The following is a 17,807-nucleotide window of genomic DNA, read 5'->3' as shown; positions in this document are numbered from 1 at the left end:
TAACCTCCCCAGCGCTTAGAACAGTGCTTTTCATATAATAGGCGCTTAATAAATGTCATTATTAGTATTATTAATGACTCGGCCAAGGTCACCTCTTAAACTAAGGGTGGGTCTAAGGGCCCTCGGGCCCGTTGTTCTTTGCACTAGGCCATGCTACCTTAGTTCCCCCCCCATCCCTACTTTTCAGTTTTTTCAATTTTTTACCTCAGCCCACTTAAATTTTATTAAATTTTTTATTATTTCCCCCCTCCCCACGCGTCGGAGGCGTCCAGTTGGTTTCCCTCTGTGGTGATGGGGGGAGGCCAATAAGGAGCCGAGGCGTCCAATTGGGAGGCCGTTGGCTCGGCGTCCAGTCAGCCAATCGCCATCGAGGAGGCGGGAAGACGGACGTCCGCGGCGGCCAATGGGGCGCCGGCGGGGGGGCGGGGCGAAGGCGCCATGTCGCGCCGCGCTGGCCTCGTGAGAGGCTGGACCGACGGGGGGCTGAGCCAATCAGGAGCGCGGAGGTGGGGGACGGGACTTTCGGCCAATAGAGACGGTCGGAGGGGGCGGGGCCTCGCTGAAGGGGGATCGGCCGCCGTCCTATCAGGTTCCGGCTTGTTGGAAGGCGGCGGGGCTTAACGGTGAGTGATCCGCTAGCCCCTCCTCTCTAGAGCCCCGCCCCCTCGCGGAAGAGTGACAGCCGAACCCGCCTATCGGGAGGGCGGGCGCTCCCCGGGGGGCGGGGCCGCGCCCGGAAAGGCCCTGGGGCTCCCCCTATCGGAAGGAGGCGGCGAATGACGGGCGGCTCCCTCCCCCAATGAGAGGCGGGGGGAGGCGGGTTCCGGCCGCCATGTCGCGGAGGCTGCCGCCCCGGGCGGAGAAGCGGCGGCGGCGGCAGGAGCAGAGGCAGCAGCTGGAGGACCAGCAGCGCCGGGCGGGAGCCATGGTGAAGATGGCGGCAGCGGGCGGCGGCGGCGGCGGGCGCTACTACGGCGGCGAGGGCGGCCGGGCCCCGAAGCGGCTGAAGACGGAGAACGCGGGGGAGCAGCACGGCGGCGGAGGAGGAGGAGGGGGCGCCGGGGCGGCCGGCGGCGGAGGGGTGAGGCCCACGGGGGCGGCGGAAGGGGACGCGATTTGGGGACGCGGGGATGGATGCGCGGGCACGAGCCTTGTTCCCCGTGGGGGGGGGGCGGGGAACGGAAGGGCGAACGTTGGTGCGGTGGGGGGGGGGGGAAAGAGGCTCGCGCTGCGGGAGCCGTAGGGCGCATGCGCGCGGAGGAGGCGCGCGCGGGGGAGGCGGTGGAGGAAGTGCGCAGGCGCGCGCCAAGTTGGGGGGGGGGGCGGAGGGGGTGCGCAAGCGCGCGCCAAGTTGGGGGGGGCGGAGGAAGTGCGCAGGCTCGCGCCGAGTTGGGGGGGGGGGGCGGAGGAAGCGCGCAGGCGCGCGCCAAGTTGGGGGGGGGGCCCGGAGGGGGTGCGCAGGCGCACTGGGGCCGGCGCGTGGGTGGCGGTTGCGGCGCGCGGGAAGCCTGGGGGGCGGGGCGTGCGCGAGGCGGTGGCTCCCCTCCCCCACCCGCCTCGTGAGGCGAAGGGCCCCTTCTTTACCTCAGCGCCTACAACAGGCCACGGCCCCTAGGAAGCGCTTAACTAGGGCCCCCATCGCTGCTCATTGAAGAATAATCGCCTGCTACATCCTATAATATCATATTTTCGTAATAATAAGTACGTATTATAATGTTTTCATAATGCCATCACCAGAGATCCTCGGAGCCATCATGGCTCTCAGTGGGCCATCATCAGAGGAGAGCATGTGGCTCAGTGGAAAGAGCCCGGGCTTTGGAGTCGGAGGTCACGGGTTCAAATCCCGGCCCCGCCACGTGTCTGCTGTGGGACCTTGGGCAAGAGCCCGGGCTTTGGAGTCAGAGGTCATGGGTTCAAATCCAATTGTCAGCTGGGTGACTTCGGGCAAGTCACTTCACTTCTCTGGGCCTCAGTTCCCTCATCTGGAAAATGGGGATGAAGACTGGGAGCCCCCCGGGGGACAACCTGATCACCTTGTAACCTCCCCAGCGCTTAGAACAGTGCTTTGCACGTAGTAAGCACTTAATAAGTGCCTTCATTATTATTATTATTCTCTGCGCCTCAGTTCCCTCATCTGTAAAATGGGGATGAAGACTGTGAGCCCCCCCGCCATGAGGGACAACCTGATTACCTTGTATCCCCCCAGCGCTTAGAACAGTGCTTTGCAAGTAGTAAAGTGCTTAACAAATGCCATCGTTATTATTGTTATTATTATCAGTGATGGCATCATTACTGTTATTTTAATATTATGTTACCTATTATAATATATTATACCATTTTAATAATAATGGCATCATCAGTAATGCCATTGTTACTATTATTTTAATAATATTACACTGCATATTGTATTATAATATTTTCGTAGTAATGGCACCATCAGTAATGCCATCACCAGTAATGCCGTCATTACTATTATTTTAATGATATTAAATGATATTACAATGATATATGTAATGATATTACAATATATTACAACATTTTAATAATAATGGCATCAGTCATGCCATTATTATTTTAATAATATTATACTGCATATTATAATATTTTCATAGTAATGGCATCATGGTAATGCCATTACCAGTAATGCCATCATTACTATTATCTTAATAATATCATGCTATGTATATTATATCATTTTGATAATAATAGCATCATTAGTATTATTTTAATATGCTACATATTGTAATATTTTCATAATAATGCCATCATTGCTATTATTTAAATAATATGCCTCACATAATGTATTTTAACCATTTAATAATAATAGTGGCATCATTAGTAATGGCATCAGCAGTAATGCCGTCATTACTATTATTTTAATAATATTATACTACATATAATATAGCATTTTAATAATAATGCCATTATCAGTAATTCCATAGTTACTATTATTTTAGTATTATGCTACCTATTATATTTAATAATAATGGCATCATTAGCAATGCCATCATCAGTAATGCCATCATTACTATTATTTTAATATTACCGTACTGCATACTATAATATATTATAACATTTTCATTACAATAATGCCATCACTACTATTATTTTAATATTCTGCTACATATTATGATATAACATTTTAATAATGATAATGGCGTCTGTTAAGTGCTTACTATGCGTGAAACACTGTTCTAAGAGCTGGGGGGGATACAAGGTGATCTGGTTGTCCCATGGGAGGCTCACATCCCCGTTTTACAGATGAGGTCACTGAGGCTCAGAGAAGTGACTTGCCCAAGGTCACCTAGCAGACATGTGGCGGAGTTTTGGGGTTTTTTTTTAATGGCATTTATTAAGCACTTACTATGTGCAAAACACTGTTCTAAGCGCTGGGGAGGTTACAAGGTGATCAGGTTGTTCCACGTGGGGCTCACAGTCTTCATCCCTATTTTACAGATGAGGTCACTGAGGCTCAGAGAAGTGACTTGCCCAAGGTCACCTAGCAGATGTGGCAGAGGTTTTTTTAAAAAATGGCATTTATTAAGCGCTTATTATGTGCAAAGCACTGTTCTAAGCGCTGGGGAGGTTACAAGGTGATCAGGTTGTCCCACGTGGGGCTAACAGTCTTCATCCCCATTTTACAGATGAGGTCACCGAGTCTTAGAGAAACGACTTAATAATAATAATAATGAAAATTATTAAGCACTTACTATGTGCAGAGCACTGTTCTAAGCGCTGGGGAGGTTACAAGGTGATCAGGTTGTCCCACATGGGGCTGACAGTCTTCATCCTCATTTTACAGATGATGTCACTGAGTCTCAGAGAAGCGACTTGCCCAAGGTCACCCAGCAGACATGTGGCAGAGTTTTTTTTTTCTTTAAATGGCATTTATTAAGCACTTAGCATGTGCACAGCATTGTTCGAAGTGCTGGGGAGGTTTCAAGGTGATCAGGTTGTCCCACGTAGGGCTCACAGTCTTCATCCCTATTTTACAGATGAGGTCACTGAGTCTCAGAGAAGCGACTTGCCCAAGGTCACCTAGCAGATGTGGCAGTTTGTTTTTTTTAAAATGGCATTTATTAAGCGCTTATGTGCAAAGCACTCTTCTAAGCGCTGGGGAGGTTACAAGGTGATCAGGTTGTCCCACATGGGGCTCACAGTCTTCATCCTCATTTTACAGATGAGGTCACTGAGTCTCAGAGAAGCGACTTGCCCAGGGTCACCTAGCAGACGTGGCAGAGTTTTTTTTTTCTTTAAATGGCACTTATTAAGCGCTTACCATGTGCACAGCACTGTTCTAAGAGCTGGGGAGGTTTCAAGGTGATCAGGTTGTCCCACGGGGGGCTCCCAGTCTTCACCCCCATTTCACAGATGAGGCTCAGAGAAGCGACTTGCCCAAGGTCACCCAGCAGACCTGTGGCGGAGTTAGGATCAGAACCCGTGACCTCCGACTTCCGAGCCCGGGCTCTCTCCACTGAGCCACGCTGCTTTAAAACACAAGCCCACCTGGCCCCCCGCCGAGGTTGTGGGGGAGTCGGGGAACCCCTGAGGCCGCAGAGGTTTCGGGATCCGATGCAGCGTTGCTCACCCGGGCTCTGGAACTTGGCTCCTAGTGGGCCTCGTGGCCTGCCCTTGCCAACTTCCTCCCAGTCGCCCACCCCGAAGCTGCCCAAACTGGAGCCCGGCTGGCGCCCGATTGGCCTCCCCCGAGGCCACATTGGCATGGGGGCATCTTAAGTGTTTCTCCACAGCAAAGGGGCATAGTTCTCCCCCCAGCTCTATTCAGTAGGATGCGGCCTCGCTTCCACCATCTTATACCAGATAAAGTCTCCCTTCCTGTCGTCATGATGGGGAACCAAAACCATCCTGTGGGTTTTCACAGCATCCGCATCTAGGGACCGCCGAGGGTTCTTCCGCTACTGTGTCCTCACCCGTTAGAGAGGGATGGGGGTGTTTTTTGGGGGGCATTTTTAAAACGGTGAAACAGGCAGGGTGGAGTCAGGAATGCCCTCGGGGGTCAGTGGTGTGGAGAGGGGTGGCACGCTTCAGGGCGCGAAACCCTGAAGTGTAGACTATTCGGCGGAAGCTGCCCGCTCTGCCGGGCATCTTCCGTCTCCCCTGAGTGAGAGGGGAGACCCAAGCATCATCAATCGTATTTATTGAGCGCTTACTGTGTGCAGAGCACTGTACTAAGCGCTTAAGCATCCTTCCCCACTGACCTCTACTCTGCCCTCCTGCCTTCCCTGGGAGGATAGACGCCCCAGGCCCACTGGGGAGGGGAGCCCTACTGGCCCTCGAGCAAGGTGGTGGGCCACTCCAGCTTCCCTGCTTAATGGCTTTGGGGCTTCCCGGATCCGAAAAGATGCCCAGGGTGTGAGCTTGACTTTGGGATCCTTCCTCGTCCCCTAGGAGAACTACGACGATCCTCACAAGACCCCCGCCTCTCCAGTGGTCCACATAAGGGGGTTGATTGACGGGGTGGTGGAAGCCGATCTGGTGGAAGCTTTGCAGGAATTCGGGCCTATCAGGTACGGTCAGCGACCGGACGGAGCGCGCGAATCCCACCGTGAGCCGGTGTATTTCCGCCCCCGCCCACCCCCCTCCCGAGGGCCCTGCGGATCTCGCTCGATGCCGGCAGCGGACGGTGGTTACCGTCCGAGGCGTCTGGGCTTTCCCAGGTGGCCCAGGGCCCCGCTTCCTCAAATTTCACGTCGGGGGAGCCCAGTCAAACCGTGAGCCGGCATGCCCCTGCCCGTCTGTCCGCCCTCTTTCCTGTGAGAGAAAGCTAAAACCGGGTGTACTCTACCCTAGCTACGTGGTGGTGATGCCCAAAAAGAGACAGGCGCTGGTGGAGTTTGAGGACATCCTCGGGGCCTGCAACGCGGTCAACTACGCAGCCGATAATCAGATCTACATCGCCGGCCACCCGGCCTTCGTCAACTACTCCACCAGTCAGAAGATCTCGCGGCCCGGGGACACCGACGACTCCAGAAGCGTCAACAGCGTCCTGCTGTTCACCATCTTGAATCCCATCTATTCCATCACCACGGTAAGGGTGCCCGGCCCCGTCACGGGGTTACTCGGGCGCGGGTGGCTTCCGGATCCCCCCTCCGGCCTAGCGAAGCCCCCGCTGCAGTTGTTACGGCGCTTAGTGTGTGCTAAGCAGTGGGCTAGACACCAGAGTATCGGGTGGGATTCCGCCCTCGTCTCGCGGGGTTCACGATGTACAGTTGATCGGCCCATTTTTGCATTTGAGGGTCAGAGGGACTAAAGAAGCTTGCTCAAGGTCGCCCAGCAGGCCAGGGCCAGGGTGGGCACTAGACCCCGGGTCTCCTGGGTGCTTTCCACTCAGCCCTGCTGCCCTTCCGGTGGTCACGGGGTCACCCGGTAAGGGTCCACCACGTTCAAAGTGTTGGGAGAGCTCAGTCAAGTTAGGGCAGACGGAGTTCCCTGCCCCCCAAAAGCTCACCGCCTCAAGTGCGGGGAGAAAACTCATCAAGGGAACGCCAGAGAGCCAAGAAAAAGCGCTCGGTACTTGTAATCGGTAAAGATTCAAAGAGTGTCAGGGTGGGGTGGAGGGAAGGGAGGTTGAGGGAGGGTCAAAGGGCCAGTTGCTTCTTAACAGGTTCAGACCCGGGAAGATTTTTGTCTGTCTTTTTTCTTTTCCCTCGGTGTTTTACCTGGTGGGTCGTCAGCTTTGGCAGACCCTTTATGATAGTCGTTGGCCCTGGCCTCTCTCCCCTTTCCCCAGTCCTCTGGCTCCTGGGAAAAGGGGATTAGGGTTGGGAGCTGCGAGTTGGGAGTTTAGGTGGTGGTGGCGGCAACAGGGAGGTCCTGGGCCCGGCAGCCGCGTCGCCAGGCTTGGGGAGTGAGAGCCGGCCTGGGGGTGCTGAACCACTACAAGTGTCGTCCTGTACGCAATTTCCAGGATGTCCTGTACACAATCTGCAACCCGTGTGGTCCCGTCCAGAGGATTGTCATCTTCAGAAAGAACGGCGTCCAGGCCATGGTCGAATATCCTTCCCAGCCTAGAAGGCGGGCAGGGTGCCACCGTGGGGGCGGGTGGGTGAGAGGGAGGGGGCAGGGGACCCTGGTGATCCAGTGATAGCTGTCCACCTAGAGCTCAGAGCAACTCCGGCGTCCAAACTGTGAACCTGGAAAACTTGGATAGGGAGACTTGTGCGTCAAGGGGTCCGGAGCTCCTCTCCCACCGGTCTGCCGGCCCCGGCTCTTTATTTTGCCGTTCCGTGAAGGGCAAAGCGTTGGGTCCCTGGGAGCGTGGGCACTCGGACGCTTGGTGGGCCGGGCGGTGCCATAGGGCAGCTGCGGGATTCCTGTTCTTGGGAGGCAAAAGTGACCCAGCCGCCCTTTCTCCTCAGCAGCCACCAAGGGTAACCCCAGGGTACTCTGCGGCGGGTTGTCGGCTTTCCCTCCCCACCCCCGGACTCCACACGAGGTCCCAGAACGTGAACCGTCCTCCCTCCTCCTTATTCCCGGCACTTGTTCCCACCCTGTGCCCTCAGCCCGGCTGAGCTGGTAGCGTTTTGCCCTCCCCTCCGGGTCGTGGGGACCCATTAGGACGAGCATGTCTCCCAAATCCCTCCTTAACCGTCAGCCTCTACATTTGACTCTGTGCAGAGCGCACAGAGGGCGAAGGCCTCTCTGAATGGGGCTGATATCTATTCTGGCTGTTGCACCCTGAAGATCGAATATGCCAAGGTGAGTGGCATTGCCCCGGGCCCGGAGGGTGGCCGGGCCTGGGCCGGAGGGGCGGGAACGGGAGCGGCCACGTGGCCCCCCAGGGCTGCGCCCTCTGCCAAGGTGATGGAAGGGTGTTTGTCCGACAGCCCACCCGCCTGAACGTGTTCAAGAATGATCAGGACACCTGGGACTACACAAACCCCAACCTCAGCGGCCAAGGTAACGCCTCCGCCCGCCTTGTCTCTTTGCGCCGGCCCCCATCCCGCGCAGCCCGTCCCCGTGTAGCCGCCCTCCGATCCCGGCTCGCCGTTACGTGATGCCGTCGGCTTGCCCGGCGGCGGAGCGGGGCGGGGGCGCCTGGGCCAAATTGGGCGTCGGTGGGCAGGAGCATCCCATCTCAGCTCCCGGGGACTCTGGGGCGGTGGCCGCTTGCTCTTGGGGGACAAGCAGATGGAGGCCATCTCCACCGGGGAGGGGCCCCCGGTAGCGGGCCGCTCGGGATCCCGTCCCGCGTGTCCAAAGATCCGATTTCCCGGTGGTTCCCACGCGCGCCCGACCCCCTCTCCCGTCGCCACCAGCGTCCTCCCCGGGGTGGGCCCCCCGATTCCCCGGCTCCTGAGGGGTGACGAAGCCGCCTCTCGAGGGCTCTGGCCCGTGGGGCGAGCGGGTCCCGGCCCCTCCCCGTGAGCGGGAAGGAAGCCGCAGTTGCCTCGTAGACGGGCATGGAAGGAGGGAGCCTCGGGCGCCCGGGCCTTTCAGAGGGGTGGTGTCGGCCCAGCGGGACGCCCGGCTTCTGGGGTCTCGCCGTCAGGGAGGGACGCGGCACGGGCCGGGGGGTTCCCCGTCGGCCATCGGTGGCCCGGGTGGCGGGGGACCCGCACCCGGACCGCGGGGAGACCTCCCCCCCACCCCTCGATCGGCGTCCGGGCGGGGCGGGGGGGCGGGGGCTTCAGACGGAGCGTCCCGGGTCGGACCGTCCCCCGGCTCCAAGAGGCGGGGAAGACCCCCGAGCCGTTCACGAACCAGCCCGAGCCATGGCATTACATGACCGCTAACAACAGAGACACGAGAGAAACCCCCCAGACCTCTTCTCCAAGGCACATAAGTAGAAGACGGGCTGGCGGCAGGGGCTCTGTGCATTCTTATTGATGCATCTTGGCTTTTCCTGACCCGAGGCCGGGGGAGAGACAGAGAGAGACAGAGACAGAAACAGAGACAGAGAGAGAGAGAGCGGAGACGGCCCAGCCCGCGAGGGGGTCCGTCACGGCAGCAGGGGTGGCCCCCCGCACACGCCTACCAACACACAGAGTAGACAAGCACTAGCCCTCCTCGGAGAACACACGCAGCCTCCATCCTTCACGTACGCGCAACAGCCGCAGACTTGAGCTCACTACATGGAGAACAGGACACCACCACACCGCCCGCGATCCAGGAAAACAGCTCCAAGCACAGAGAGAGAGTGAAAGAGACGTCCCATGGCACCAGACACTTCTCTGTATCCTCATTTTTTTATTTTTATTTTTTCATTAAAAAAAAAAAGAGGCAAACAGTTTGAACCCAAGACTGTACACAGAACTAGGAAACACAGAACAGAGATTTTGTTACCGGTGATGAGCCCCACGCCGCCCTTAATGGAGAAACGCTTGCTAGACCGATTCCAGTGGCCCTCCAAGACCCTAGGATCCTCTCCTCTCTCCATTCCTCGCCATTTTTTTTTTCCTTTTTCCTTTTTGATTTTTTTTTTTCCTGTTCCTTTTTTTCTCCCCCCTCCCACCCCGCCCTTCCCGCTCCAGGGAGGGCCTTTTTTTTTTTTTTCCCAATTATTATTTTTTTATTTGTTTCTTTCCCCCCACCCCTTCCCTCTTTTGAGTTCGCTTTTTGGCGCTTGCGGTCACTGGCTGCCGACATATATGCACCAACTGGAGACCAAAAAAAAAAAAGGCAAAAAAACAAAACCAAAACAAAAAAAGGCCAGAGAGAGAGAAAAACCAAAACAAGCAGCCGAGCGCACGGGCCCCCCGTCCTCCCCAGATCCCCGCTGGTGGGGTTTTGGGGGGCCCGGCCGAACGCACACTCCCATCACCATCACCACCACCATCACAACAACAACAGGAGGCACAGCACACGGAGAGAGCTACAGATGTTCAGGAGCCGCAGACACGGAGGAACACTTGTCCACTTATACACCTCTTACTATCCACGAGGACAGAACATCTGGGAGCCCTTTATTTTTTTTTTTTTTTCTTTTCCTGTAAAAGAAAATTTCGATTTTTTTTATTTTTATAATTTTTTTATTTTTCCTTTTTTTAAAAAGTGATTGAAAAAAAAAAAATTGTCGCCGCCGGGTAACCTGAATTGTATTTATGACTGTAAAACCGTGTGATGCAGGGTCGCAGTGTATGTTTGATGGGACGCCATCTTTCAGAACTGTGCTAACTCACTGTTGAAGCGTCCAATGGTAAGAGAAAATACAGATCTGTTTTTGTGTGACAAAATGGACATTGTACTCTTGTACTGCTGTAAGTAGCCCTTTTCCGATCTCTGTAACGACTGACTGTTGGAATAATAAACCGGGCCCGAGGCGCAGCTGGCGGGAAGGCCCGATTGTACGGTTCGGCGGAGGCCGCCGCGGCCCCCGCCTCGTACGCGATCGGATCCTCGTCTCCACGCCTTCCCGCCGTTGCCCCGCGGCCCTGCCTGTGTGTCAGACTCTTACTTGACCCCCATCTCCCCCCTGCCCCCGTTCCCTCTGCCGGGGTGGGAGGTCGTTGATGGCCGCGGGGTTGGGGGGCGTGGGGGGACTGCTCCCCCAGTTGGTGAGGACAGCGCTGCTGAGGTGTCAGTCAGTGTGGGTGGGTAGCTCCTTGAGAGGCTTGTCCTCTTTCCACACACCCCATTCTTTCCCACTCCTCTTTCTTAACCTTCCTCTATTTCCCATCTCTCTTCCCATCTCCTCTTCTCGTCTTCCATCTCGCACGTTTCTCCCATCTGTCTTTTTCCCCCATTCCTCTTGCATCTTTCTCCCAATTCCTTTCTCTCTCAACTCTTTCTTCCCTCTTCGCTCTCTCCCATTTCTCACATCTTTCTCTCCTTTCCTTTCCTGTCCTTTTAACTTTCTCCCCTCCTTCCTCTTTCCACCTTCCTCTCCCCTTCCCTCTTTCCTTTCTCCCTTCTTTCCTCTTCCCTCTTACTTCTCTTTCTCCCATTTTCTCTTTTCCTCCCTTCCCTTTCCTCTCTCCCTCTTTCTTCCCTCTTTCCTCTCTCCCTTCCCTCTTTCCTCTCTCCTTCTTTCTTCCCTCTTTCCTCTCTCCCTCTTTCTTCCCTCTTTCCTCTCTCCCTCTTTCTTCCCTCTTTCCTCTCTCCCTCTTTCTTCCCTCTTTCCTCTCTCCCTCTTTCTTCCCTCTTTCCTCTCTCCCTCTCTTTCTTCCCTCTTTCCCCTCTCCCTCTCTTTCTTCCCTCTTTCTTCTCTCCCTTTCTTTCTTCCCTCTTTCCTCTCTCCCTCTTTCTTCCCTCTTTCCCCTCTCCCTCTCTTTCTTCCCTCTTTCTTCTCTCCCTCTCTTTCTCCCCTTTCCTCTCTCCCTCTTTCTCCCCTCTTTCCTCTCTCCCTCTTTCTCCCCTCTTTCTCCCTCTCTTTCTCCCCTCTTTTCTCTCTTACCTCTTTCCTCTCTCCATCTCTTTCCTCTCTCCCTTTCTTCCCTCTTTCCTTTCTCCCCTCTTTCCTTTCTTTCCGCTCTGTCTTTGACCCTCACCGTCCTTTCTCTTATTGGCTGGCTTTGGTCCCTTGCTGGGGGACGCCAGGTGGCCAGCTGGGCCGCCTCCTCTTTGGACGGTCCTCCAACATGGTGCTGGGGCAGACCCCTCTGCCAGGCATGGAGTTTAGGAATGGGAGCGCCTCTCCGCTCACGGGTGCATGCCAACAAGGGGGTTGCGTGGGGGTTTTTCGGTTGTTTAGATCACTAAAACCAGTTGACAGAGTCCAGTCCAGCCCCTGGACCAGCAGGGAGGGGAGAGAAGGGTGGTCAGGGAGCGGCTGGCTGGCCAGAGCAGATTTCCAGATAGGGATAGAGTGAGCGCCAGGAGAGCCGCCCCGGCCAGGGGTAGGACAGCGAGGCGAGGCCGGGGCTTGGCCTAGCATCCCCCGGCTGCTACCAGAGCACCACGGGGCGGGAGCTCAGAGCCCCGGGCCGCCTCGGCCGGAGTCCGGGGCCGGCGGTGGGGAGGGGTGTAGGAGTTAGCGTTCGTCCCCCGCCATGTGCGTGGGGGGTGGGGGTGGGAGGGGGAGAAAGAGCCCTTCCCCACCCTGCGCTGAAACCCTCCCTCTCCTCTGTCTCTCTGCAGGCGACCCCGGCAGCAACCCAAACAAACGGCAGAGGCAGCCTCCTCTCCTGGGAGACCACCCGGCGGAATATGGTGAGGGCCGGGGGTTCCCCTCCGTGGACTCCCGTGGCTCGTGCAACCCCGCCCGTCGCCCGCCAGGCCGATTCTCACCCGTGCCCCCTCTCTTTCCTTCCCACCCCCCAGGAGGGCCTCACGGTGGGTACCACAGCCATTACCACGATGAGGGCTATGGCCCCCCCCCGCCTCACTACGAAGGGAGAAGGATGGGCCCGCCCGTGGGGGGGCACCGCAGGGGACCGAGTCGCTATGGCCCTCAATATGGCCACCCCCCGCCCCCTCCCCCACCTCCCGAGTACGGCCCCCACGCCGACAGCCCCGTGCTCATGGTGTACGGCCTGGACCAGTCCAAGATGAACTGTGACCGGGTCTTCAACGTCTTCTGCCTCTACGGCAATGTGGAGAAGGTGAGACGGGCTCGGGGCCCCGACCCGCAGGAAACCGCCTCCGGCTCTCTGGGGGCTTTAGCCCATTCGGACGGATGGACGGACGGGTTGGTGGGTGGGAAGGGTGGTGAGGAAAGACTAGGTCATGGGGGCCCAGAGAACTCTTGGGGTGGCGTTTGCTCGGGGTATACTAGGGTCCCGGAGAACTCTTCCGGTGGCGTTTGTTCAGGGTATACTGTGTGCCCAGCACTGTGGATACGAGGGCACAGAGAAATCCGGAGGTTATTCTGCCTGTTAGACTGCAGGAAGCGTTCCCATTCAGTGCCCCCAACCCCTCTGTAGTAGTAGTAGTCATGGTATTTTTGTGCACATTGAGCGCTCGGAAGGGGGAGAGTAGTATTCGTAAGCGCTTAGTACAGTGCTCTGCACACAGTAAGCAGCATGTCTCAGTGGAAAGAGCCCGGGCTTTGGAGTCAGAGGTCCTGGGTTCGAATCCCGTCTCCACCACAAGTCTGCCGTGTGACCTTGGGCCAATCACTTAACTTCTCTGAGCCTCAGTTACCTCATCTGTAAAAATGGGGATTAAGACTGTGAGCCCCACGTGGGACAACTTGATCACACCGTATCCCCCCCCCAGCGCTTAGAACAGTGCTTTGCACATAGTAAGCGCTTAACAAATGCCATCATTATTAGTAGTAGTAGTAGTAGTAGTAAGCGCTCAATAAATACGATTGAATGAAATTCATAGACACTCTGGGAAAGGACCACAGGCAGGCCACGTTGGCCCAGGGATGATGGGCGGGGATGGAGTAGCTGACCGGGCCGGACCCCCATCCTCCTTCCCAGGTGAAATTTATGAAGAGCAAGCCGGGGGCGGCCATGGTAGAGATGGCCGATGGCTACGCTGTGGACAGAGCCATCACCCACCTCAACAACAACTTCATGTTCGGGCAGAAGCTGAACGTGTGGTAGGTCCTTCCCGCACCCCCCGGCGCCCCCCGCTCCTCCTCCCGGGGCCCGAACAAAGCAGCAGGGAAGGCGGCGGGCCGGGCGTCCGCTTTTAACCCTACCGAGCGCCCAGACCCGGAGGGAAGTGGGCAGCAGGGTCCCCCCGCCCCGTCATCCGGCCCCCTTGACGGCCCGGCCCGAGTGCGTGACACGCCGACCGCCCGGGGCCCTCCCTCTGTCCCTCCCGCAGCGTTTCCAAGCAACAGGCCATCATGCCCGGCCAGTCGTACGGCCTGGAGGACGGCTCGTGCAGCTACAAGGACTTCAGCGGCTCCCGGAACAATCGGTTCTCCACTCCGGAGCAGGCCGCCAAGAACCGCATCCAACACCCGAGCAACGTGCTCCACTTCTTCAACGCTCCGCTGGAGGTGACGGAGGACAACTTCTTCGAGGTGAGCGTCCGCGGACCGGCCTCCTTAATAATAATAATAATAATGATGGTATTTGTTAAGCGCTTACAAAGTGCAAAGCTCCGTTCTAAGCGCTGGGGAGGTTACCCGGTGATCAGGTTGTCCCACGAGGGGCTCACAGTCTTAATCCCCATTTTACAGATGAGGTGCCTGAGGCCCAGAGAAGTCAAGTGACTTGCCCGAAGTCACACAGCTGACGGAGCCGGGATTTGAATTCATTTACCTCTGACTCCAAAGCCCGTGCTCTTCCTTTCTAGTTGCTTTTCTAGACTGTGAGCCCACTGTTGGGTAGGGACCGTCTCTGTGTGTTGCCAACTTGTACTTCCCAAGCGCTTAGTCCAGTGCTCTGCACACAGTAAGCGCTCGATAAATATGATTGATTGATTGATTTCCAAGCGCTTAGTCCAGTGCTCTGCACACAGTAAGCGCTCGATAAATATGATTGATTGATTTCCACTGAGCCACGCTGCTTCTCTGAAGCGGGTGGGGAGCAGGAGGGAGGCCCTAAGAGCCAGGAGGCCGTAGGCCATCATAATCATCAATCGTATTTATTGAGCGCTTACTACGTGCAGAGCACTGGACTACGCTTGGGAAGTACAAATTGGCAACAAATAGAGACAGTCCCTACCCAACAGTGGGCTCACAGTCTAAAAGGGGGAGACAGAGAACAAGACCAAACATACTAACAAAATAAAATAAATAGAATAGCTATGTACAAGTAAAATAAATAGAGTAATAAATATGTACAGAGCCTCCTCCCTGCACCCCCAATTCTGCCTGGCTCCCTCCATCAACCACCCCACTCCCCTTTGGACTCAAGCCGCTCCTTGGCTTCCCTCGTAGATCTGCGATGAACTGGGGGTGAAGAGGCCGGCGTCGGTGAAGGTGTTTTCGGGGAAAAGTGAGTAGCTTTTGGGGGGCATCCCGGGGCTCCTCAGCGTTCCTGTGTACCATGTGGGGTGGCGGGGCGGGCTGGCCATTTGTCTCCTTAGGCTCCGAGGTAAGCGCTGGCCCCAGAAGCCCTCCCCTTCCCGTCTCGCGCTAGCCGGCTGCTTTCCCGGCGGCTCACCCGCCAACCTGTGTGTTTCTTCCAGGTGAACGGAGCTCCTCGGGCCTGCTGGAGTGGGAATCCAAGAGCGACGCCCTGGAGACTCTGGGCTTCCTGAACCACTACCAGATGAAAAACCCGAGTAGGTGTCTCGTTTCTGGGCGGGGCGGGCGGTAACTGGTTTGGAGGAGGTCAGGTCAGACCCCGGCACGGGGAGGTGGGGGCGGCGATCGGGTCGAGGGGGAGGTGGGGCCCCGGGCGGCGGAGACTTGCCGCTTTTTGGGGGGGGTTCCTCTGGGGGCAAAGCCCCCAACTGCCCCTTGAAGCCAGGCCCCGCTTTCCTCCGCTCCCCCGTCTCCCTCCCGGGGCCCCATCCGGCCTGGGCCAGGGGAGTCCGAGCCAGCGGGGACGAGTGGCATCCCGGGAACGGCCGGGTGGTCACCCGTCGTGACCTTGGCGCGACTCAATCAATCAATCAATCAGTCGTATTTATTGAGCGCTTACTATGTGCAGAGCACTGTACTAAGCGCTTGGGAAGTACAAATTGGCATCACACAGAGACAGTCCCTACCCAACAGTGGGCTCACAGTCTAAAAGGGGGAGACAGAGAACAGAACCAAACGTACCAACAAAATAAAATAAGTAGGATAGAAATGTACAAGTAAAATAAATAAATAAATAGAGTAATAAATGTGTACGACTCCTGAGGAGTTGTCAGTTTGTCCCGATGGGTCTCGCCGGACGCCAAAGTCCAAGGCCCGTGGGAGGGGCTCGGGCCTGGTGTGTCCCGTCCCCGGGAATCCCCAGGGGCACCGGTGAAAGGTCTTCTCCCGTGGGCCAACCTGATCACCTTGCATAGAACAGTGCTCTGCACATAGTAAGCGCTCAATACCGTCGTTATTATTATTATTCCCCCGCCCCTCCTCGCTAACGAGCCTCTCCCTTATCTCCCTCTCAGATGGGCCGTACCCGTACACGCTGAAGCTGTGTTTCTCCACCGCCCAGCACGCCTCGTAATGGGCTGCCCGGACCCAGGTTGCCAGCAGGAAGGCCCTTCTCCTTTTCTTTTGGCCGTTTTTCGCAGAAGTCCTTGTATTCCCTTTTTTTTTTTTTTTTTTTTTTAACGCTAGTTGAGTAGAAGCTTCACCATAATGGAACCCTTTGAGCCTGGAAGGGGGCGGGGAGGGGAGGAGTCACCATCTCCACTTCCACTTTTTAAAGAAACTGTACATGTGATTTTTTGTTGGTTTGTTTCCTTCCCACTCTTGTTCATACCTTTTGTGCTGCCTTGTGCCCCTGGCACATTTCAATACAACCGTTTGGAAAATAAACATAGTACCTACGTGACCGGGGCGCCCCGTATGATGCTTCTCGCTGCTTGGCCTCGCCTCCCCCAAGTTAATCGAGAGCATCTGGGTTTTAATGAGCGTCAGGAGCCACCCGTGAGGGTGGAAACGTCCGCCCCCGGCTTCGGTCACCGCTGCGGTCCAGCAACGCTCCCCCTCCGCAGGCCTTCCTGCCAGGGTGAGGCGGCGGGGCGGAGGAGCCCACTGCTGGGTAGGGACCGTCTCTATATGTTGCCAACTTGGACTTCCCAAGCGCTTAGTACAGTGCTCTGCACACAGTAAGCGCTCAATAAATACGATTGATTGATTGGGACCCTGGGGTGGCGTTGAGGCTGACCGGGCGCGATGGCAGCGAGGGGTTGTGAGTCAGTACCGTGCCGGACGACGGTGATGGGAGCCTCCCGAGAATCGGGTGCCCTGGTGATGCCAATCATCATCATCATCAATCATATTTGAGTGCTTACTATGTGCAGAGCACTGTACTAAGCGCTTGGGAAGTACAAATTGGCAACATATAGAGACAGTCCCTACCCAACAGTGGGCTCACAGTCTAAAAGACTAAAGACAATAAGGGGCACCCACCGCCTCTCCCCTAAAAGAGGCTGGGGTGGGAAAGGACAGTGGGTAGCCAGGTTTGTCTCATTTCTAATGGCAGTTCATTCATTCAATTGTATTTATTGAGTGCTTACTGTGTGCAGAGCACTGGACTAAGCGCTTGGGAAGTCCAAGTGGCCGACATATAGAGATGGTCCCTACCCAACAGTGGGCTCACAGGCTAGAAGGGGGAGACAGACAACAAAACATTAACAAAATAAAATAAATTTTTATTTATTTTATTTTGTTAATAATAAATAGAATATGTACAAGTAAAATAGAGTATTAAATATGTACAAATATATACAGGTGCTGTGGGTAAGGAAAGGAGGTAAGGTGTGGGGGGATGGAGGGGGCTCAGTCTGGGCTGTTGTTAGGGCACTTATTATGTGCCAGGGACCATATTCAGCGCTGGGGTGGGTACAAGCAAATCGGGTTGGACATAGTCCCTACGGCAGCGTGGCTCAGTGGAAAGAGCCCGGGCTTTGGAGTCAGAGGTCATGGGTTCAAATCCTGGCTCCGCCAACTGGCAGCTGTGGGACTTTGGGCAAGTCACTAGCGTGGCTCGGTGGAAAGAGCCTGGGCTTTGGAGTCAGGTCATGGGTTCAAATGCCGCCTCCGCCAACTGTCAGCTGGGTGGCTTTGGGCAAGTCACTTCACTTCCTCCCTGCCTCAGTTACCTCATCTGTAAAATGGGCATTAAAACTGAGCCCCCTGTGGGACAACCTGATCACCTTGTAACCTCCCCAGTGCTTAGAACAGTGCTCTGCACATAGTAAGCGCTTAACAAATACCATCATTATTATTATTCTCTGGGCCTCAGTTACCTCATCTGTAAAATGGGGATTAAGACTGGGAGCCCCCAGTGGGACAACCTGATCACCTTGTAACATCCCCAGTGCTTAGAACGGTGCTTTGC

General features: G+C 56.0%; 1 protein-coding gene across 3 annotated transcripts; it reads left to right on the top strand.

Annotated features, from left to right (window-relative positions):
• The first annotated feature begins 817 nt into the window (after positions 1-817).
• On the top strand, positions 818-16,295 carry HNRNPL (heterogeneous nuclear ribonucleoprotein L). 3 transcript variants are annotated; one of them, XM_038767026.1, is made up of 13 exons: positions 818-1,081; positions 5,410-5,528; positions 5,812-6,049; positions 6,929-7,014; positions 7,623-7,719; positions 7,848-7,920; positions 12,040-12,111; positions 12,223-12,503; positions 13,329-13,450; positions 13,681-13,882; positions 14,744-14,801; positions 14,995-15,090; positions 15,907-16,295. In XM_038767026.1, the coding sequence occupies exons 1-13, from the start codon at positions 833-835 to the stop codon at positions 15,963-15,965; spliced, it is 1,752 nt and encodes a 583-aa protein (XP_038622954.1). In that variant the 5' UTR covers positions 818-832; the 3' UTR covers positions 15,966-16,295. The 3 variants fall into 3 exon arrangements, with proteins under 3 accessions (XP_038622954.1, XP_038622953.1, XP_038622955.1); XM_038767027.1 differs by lacking the exon at positions 818-1,081 and adding an exon at positions 1,629-1,701; XM_038767025.1 differs by having other exon boundaries at positions 12,040-12,503.
• The last annotated feature ends 1,512 nt before the right edge of the window (positions 16,296-17,807 follow it).

This window comes from Tachyglossus aculeatus, chromosome 26, assembly GCF_015852505.1.
Source record: "Tachyglossus aculeatus isolate mTacAcu1 chromosome 26, mTacAcu1.pri, whole genome shotgun sequence".
In the NCBI taxonomy this organism is placed as follows: Eukaryota; Metazoa; Chordata; class Mammalia; order Monotremata; family Tachyglossidae; genus Tachyglossus; species Tachyglossus aculeatus.
Note: the sequence above shows the minus strand (reverse complement) of the source record. Positions and strands in the feature narration are given on the sequence as shown.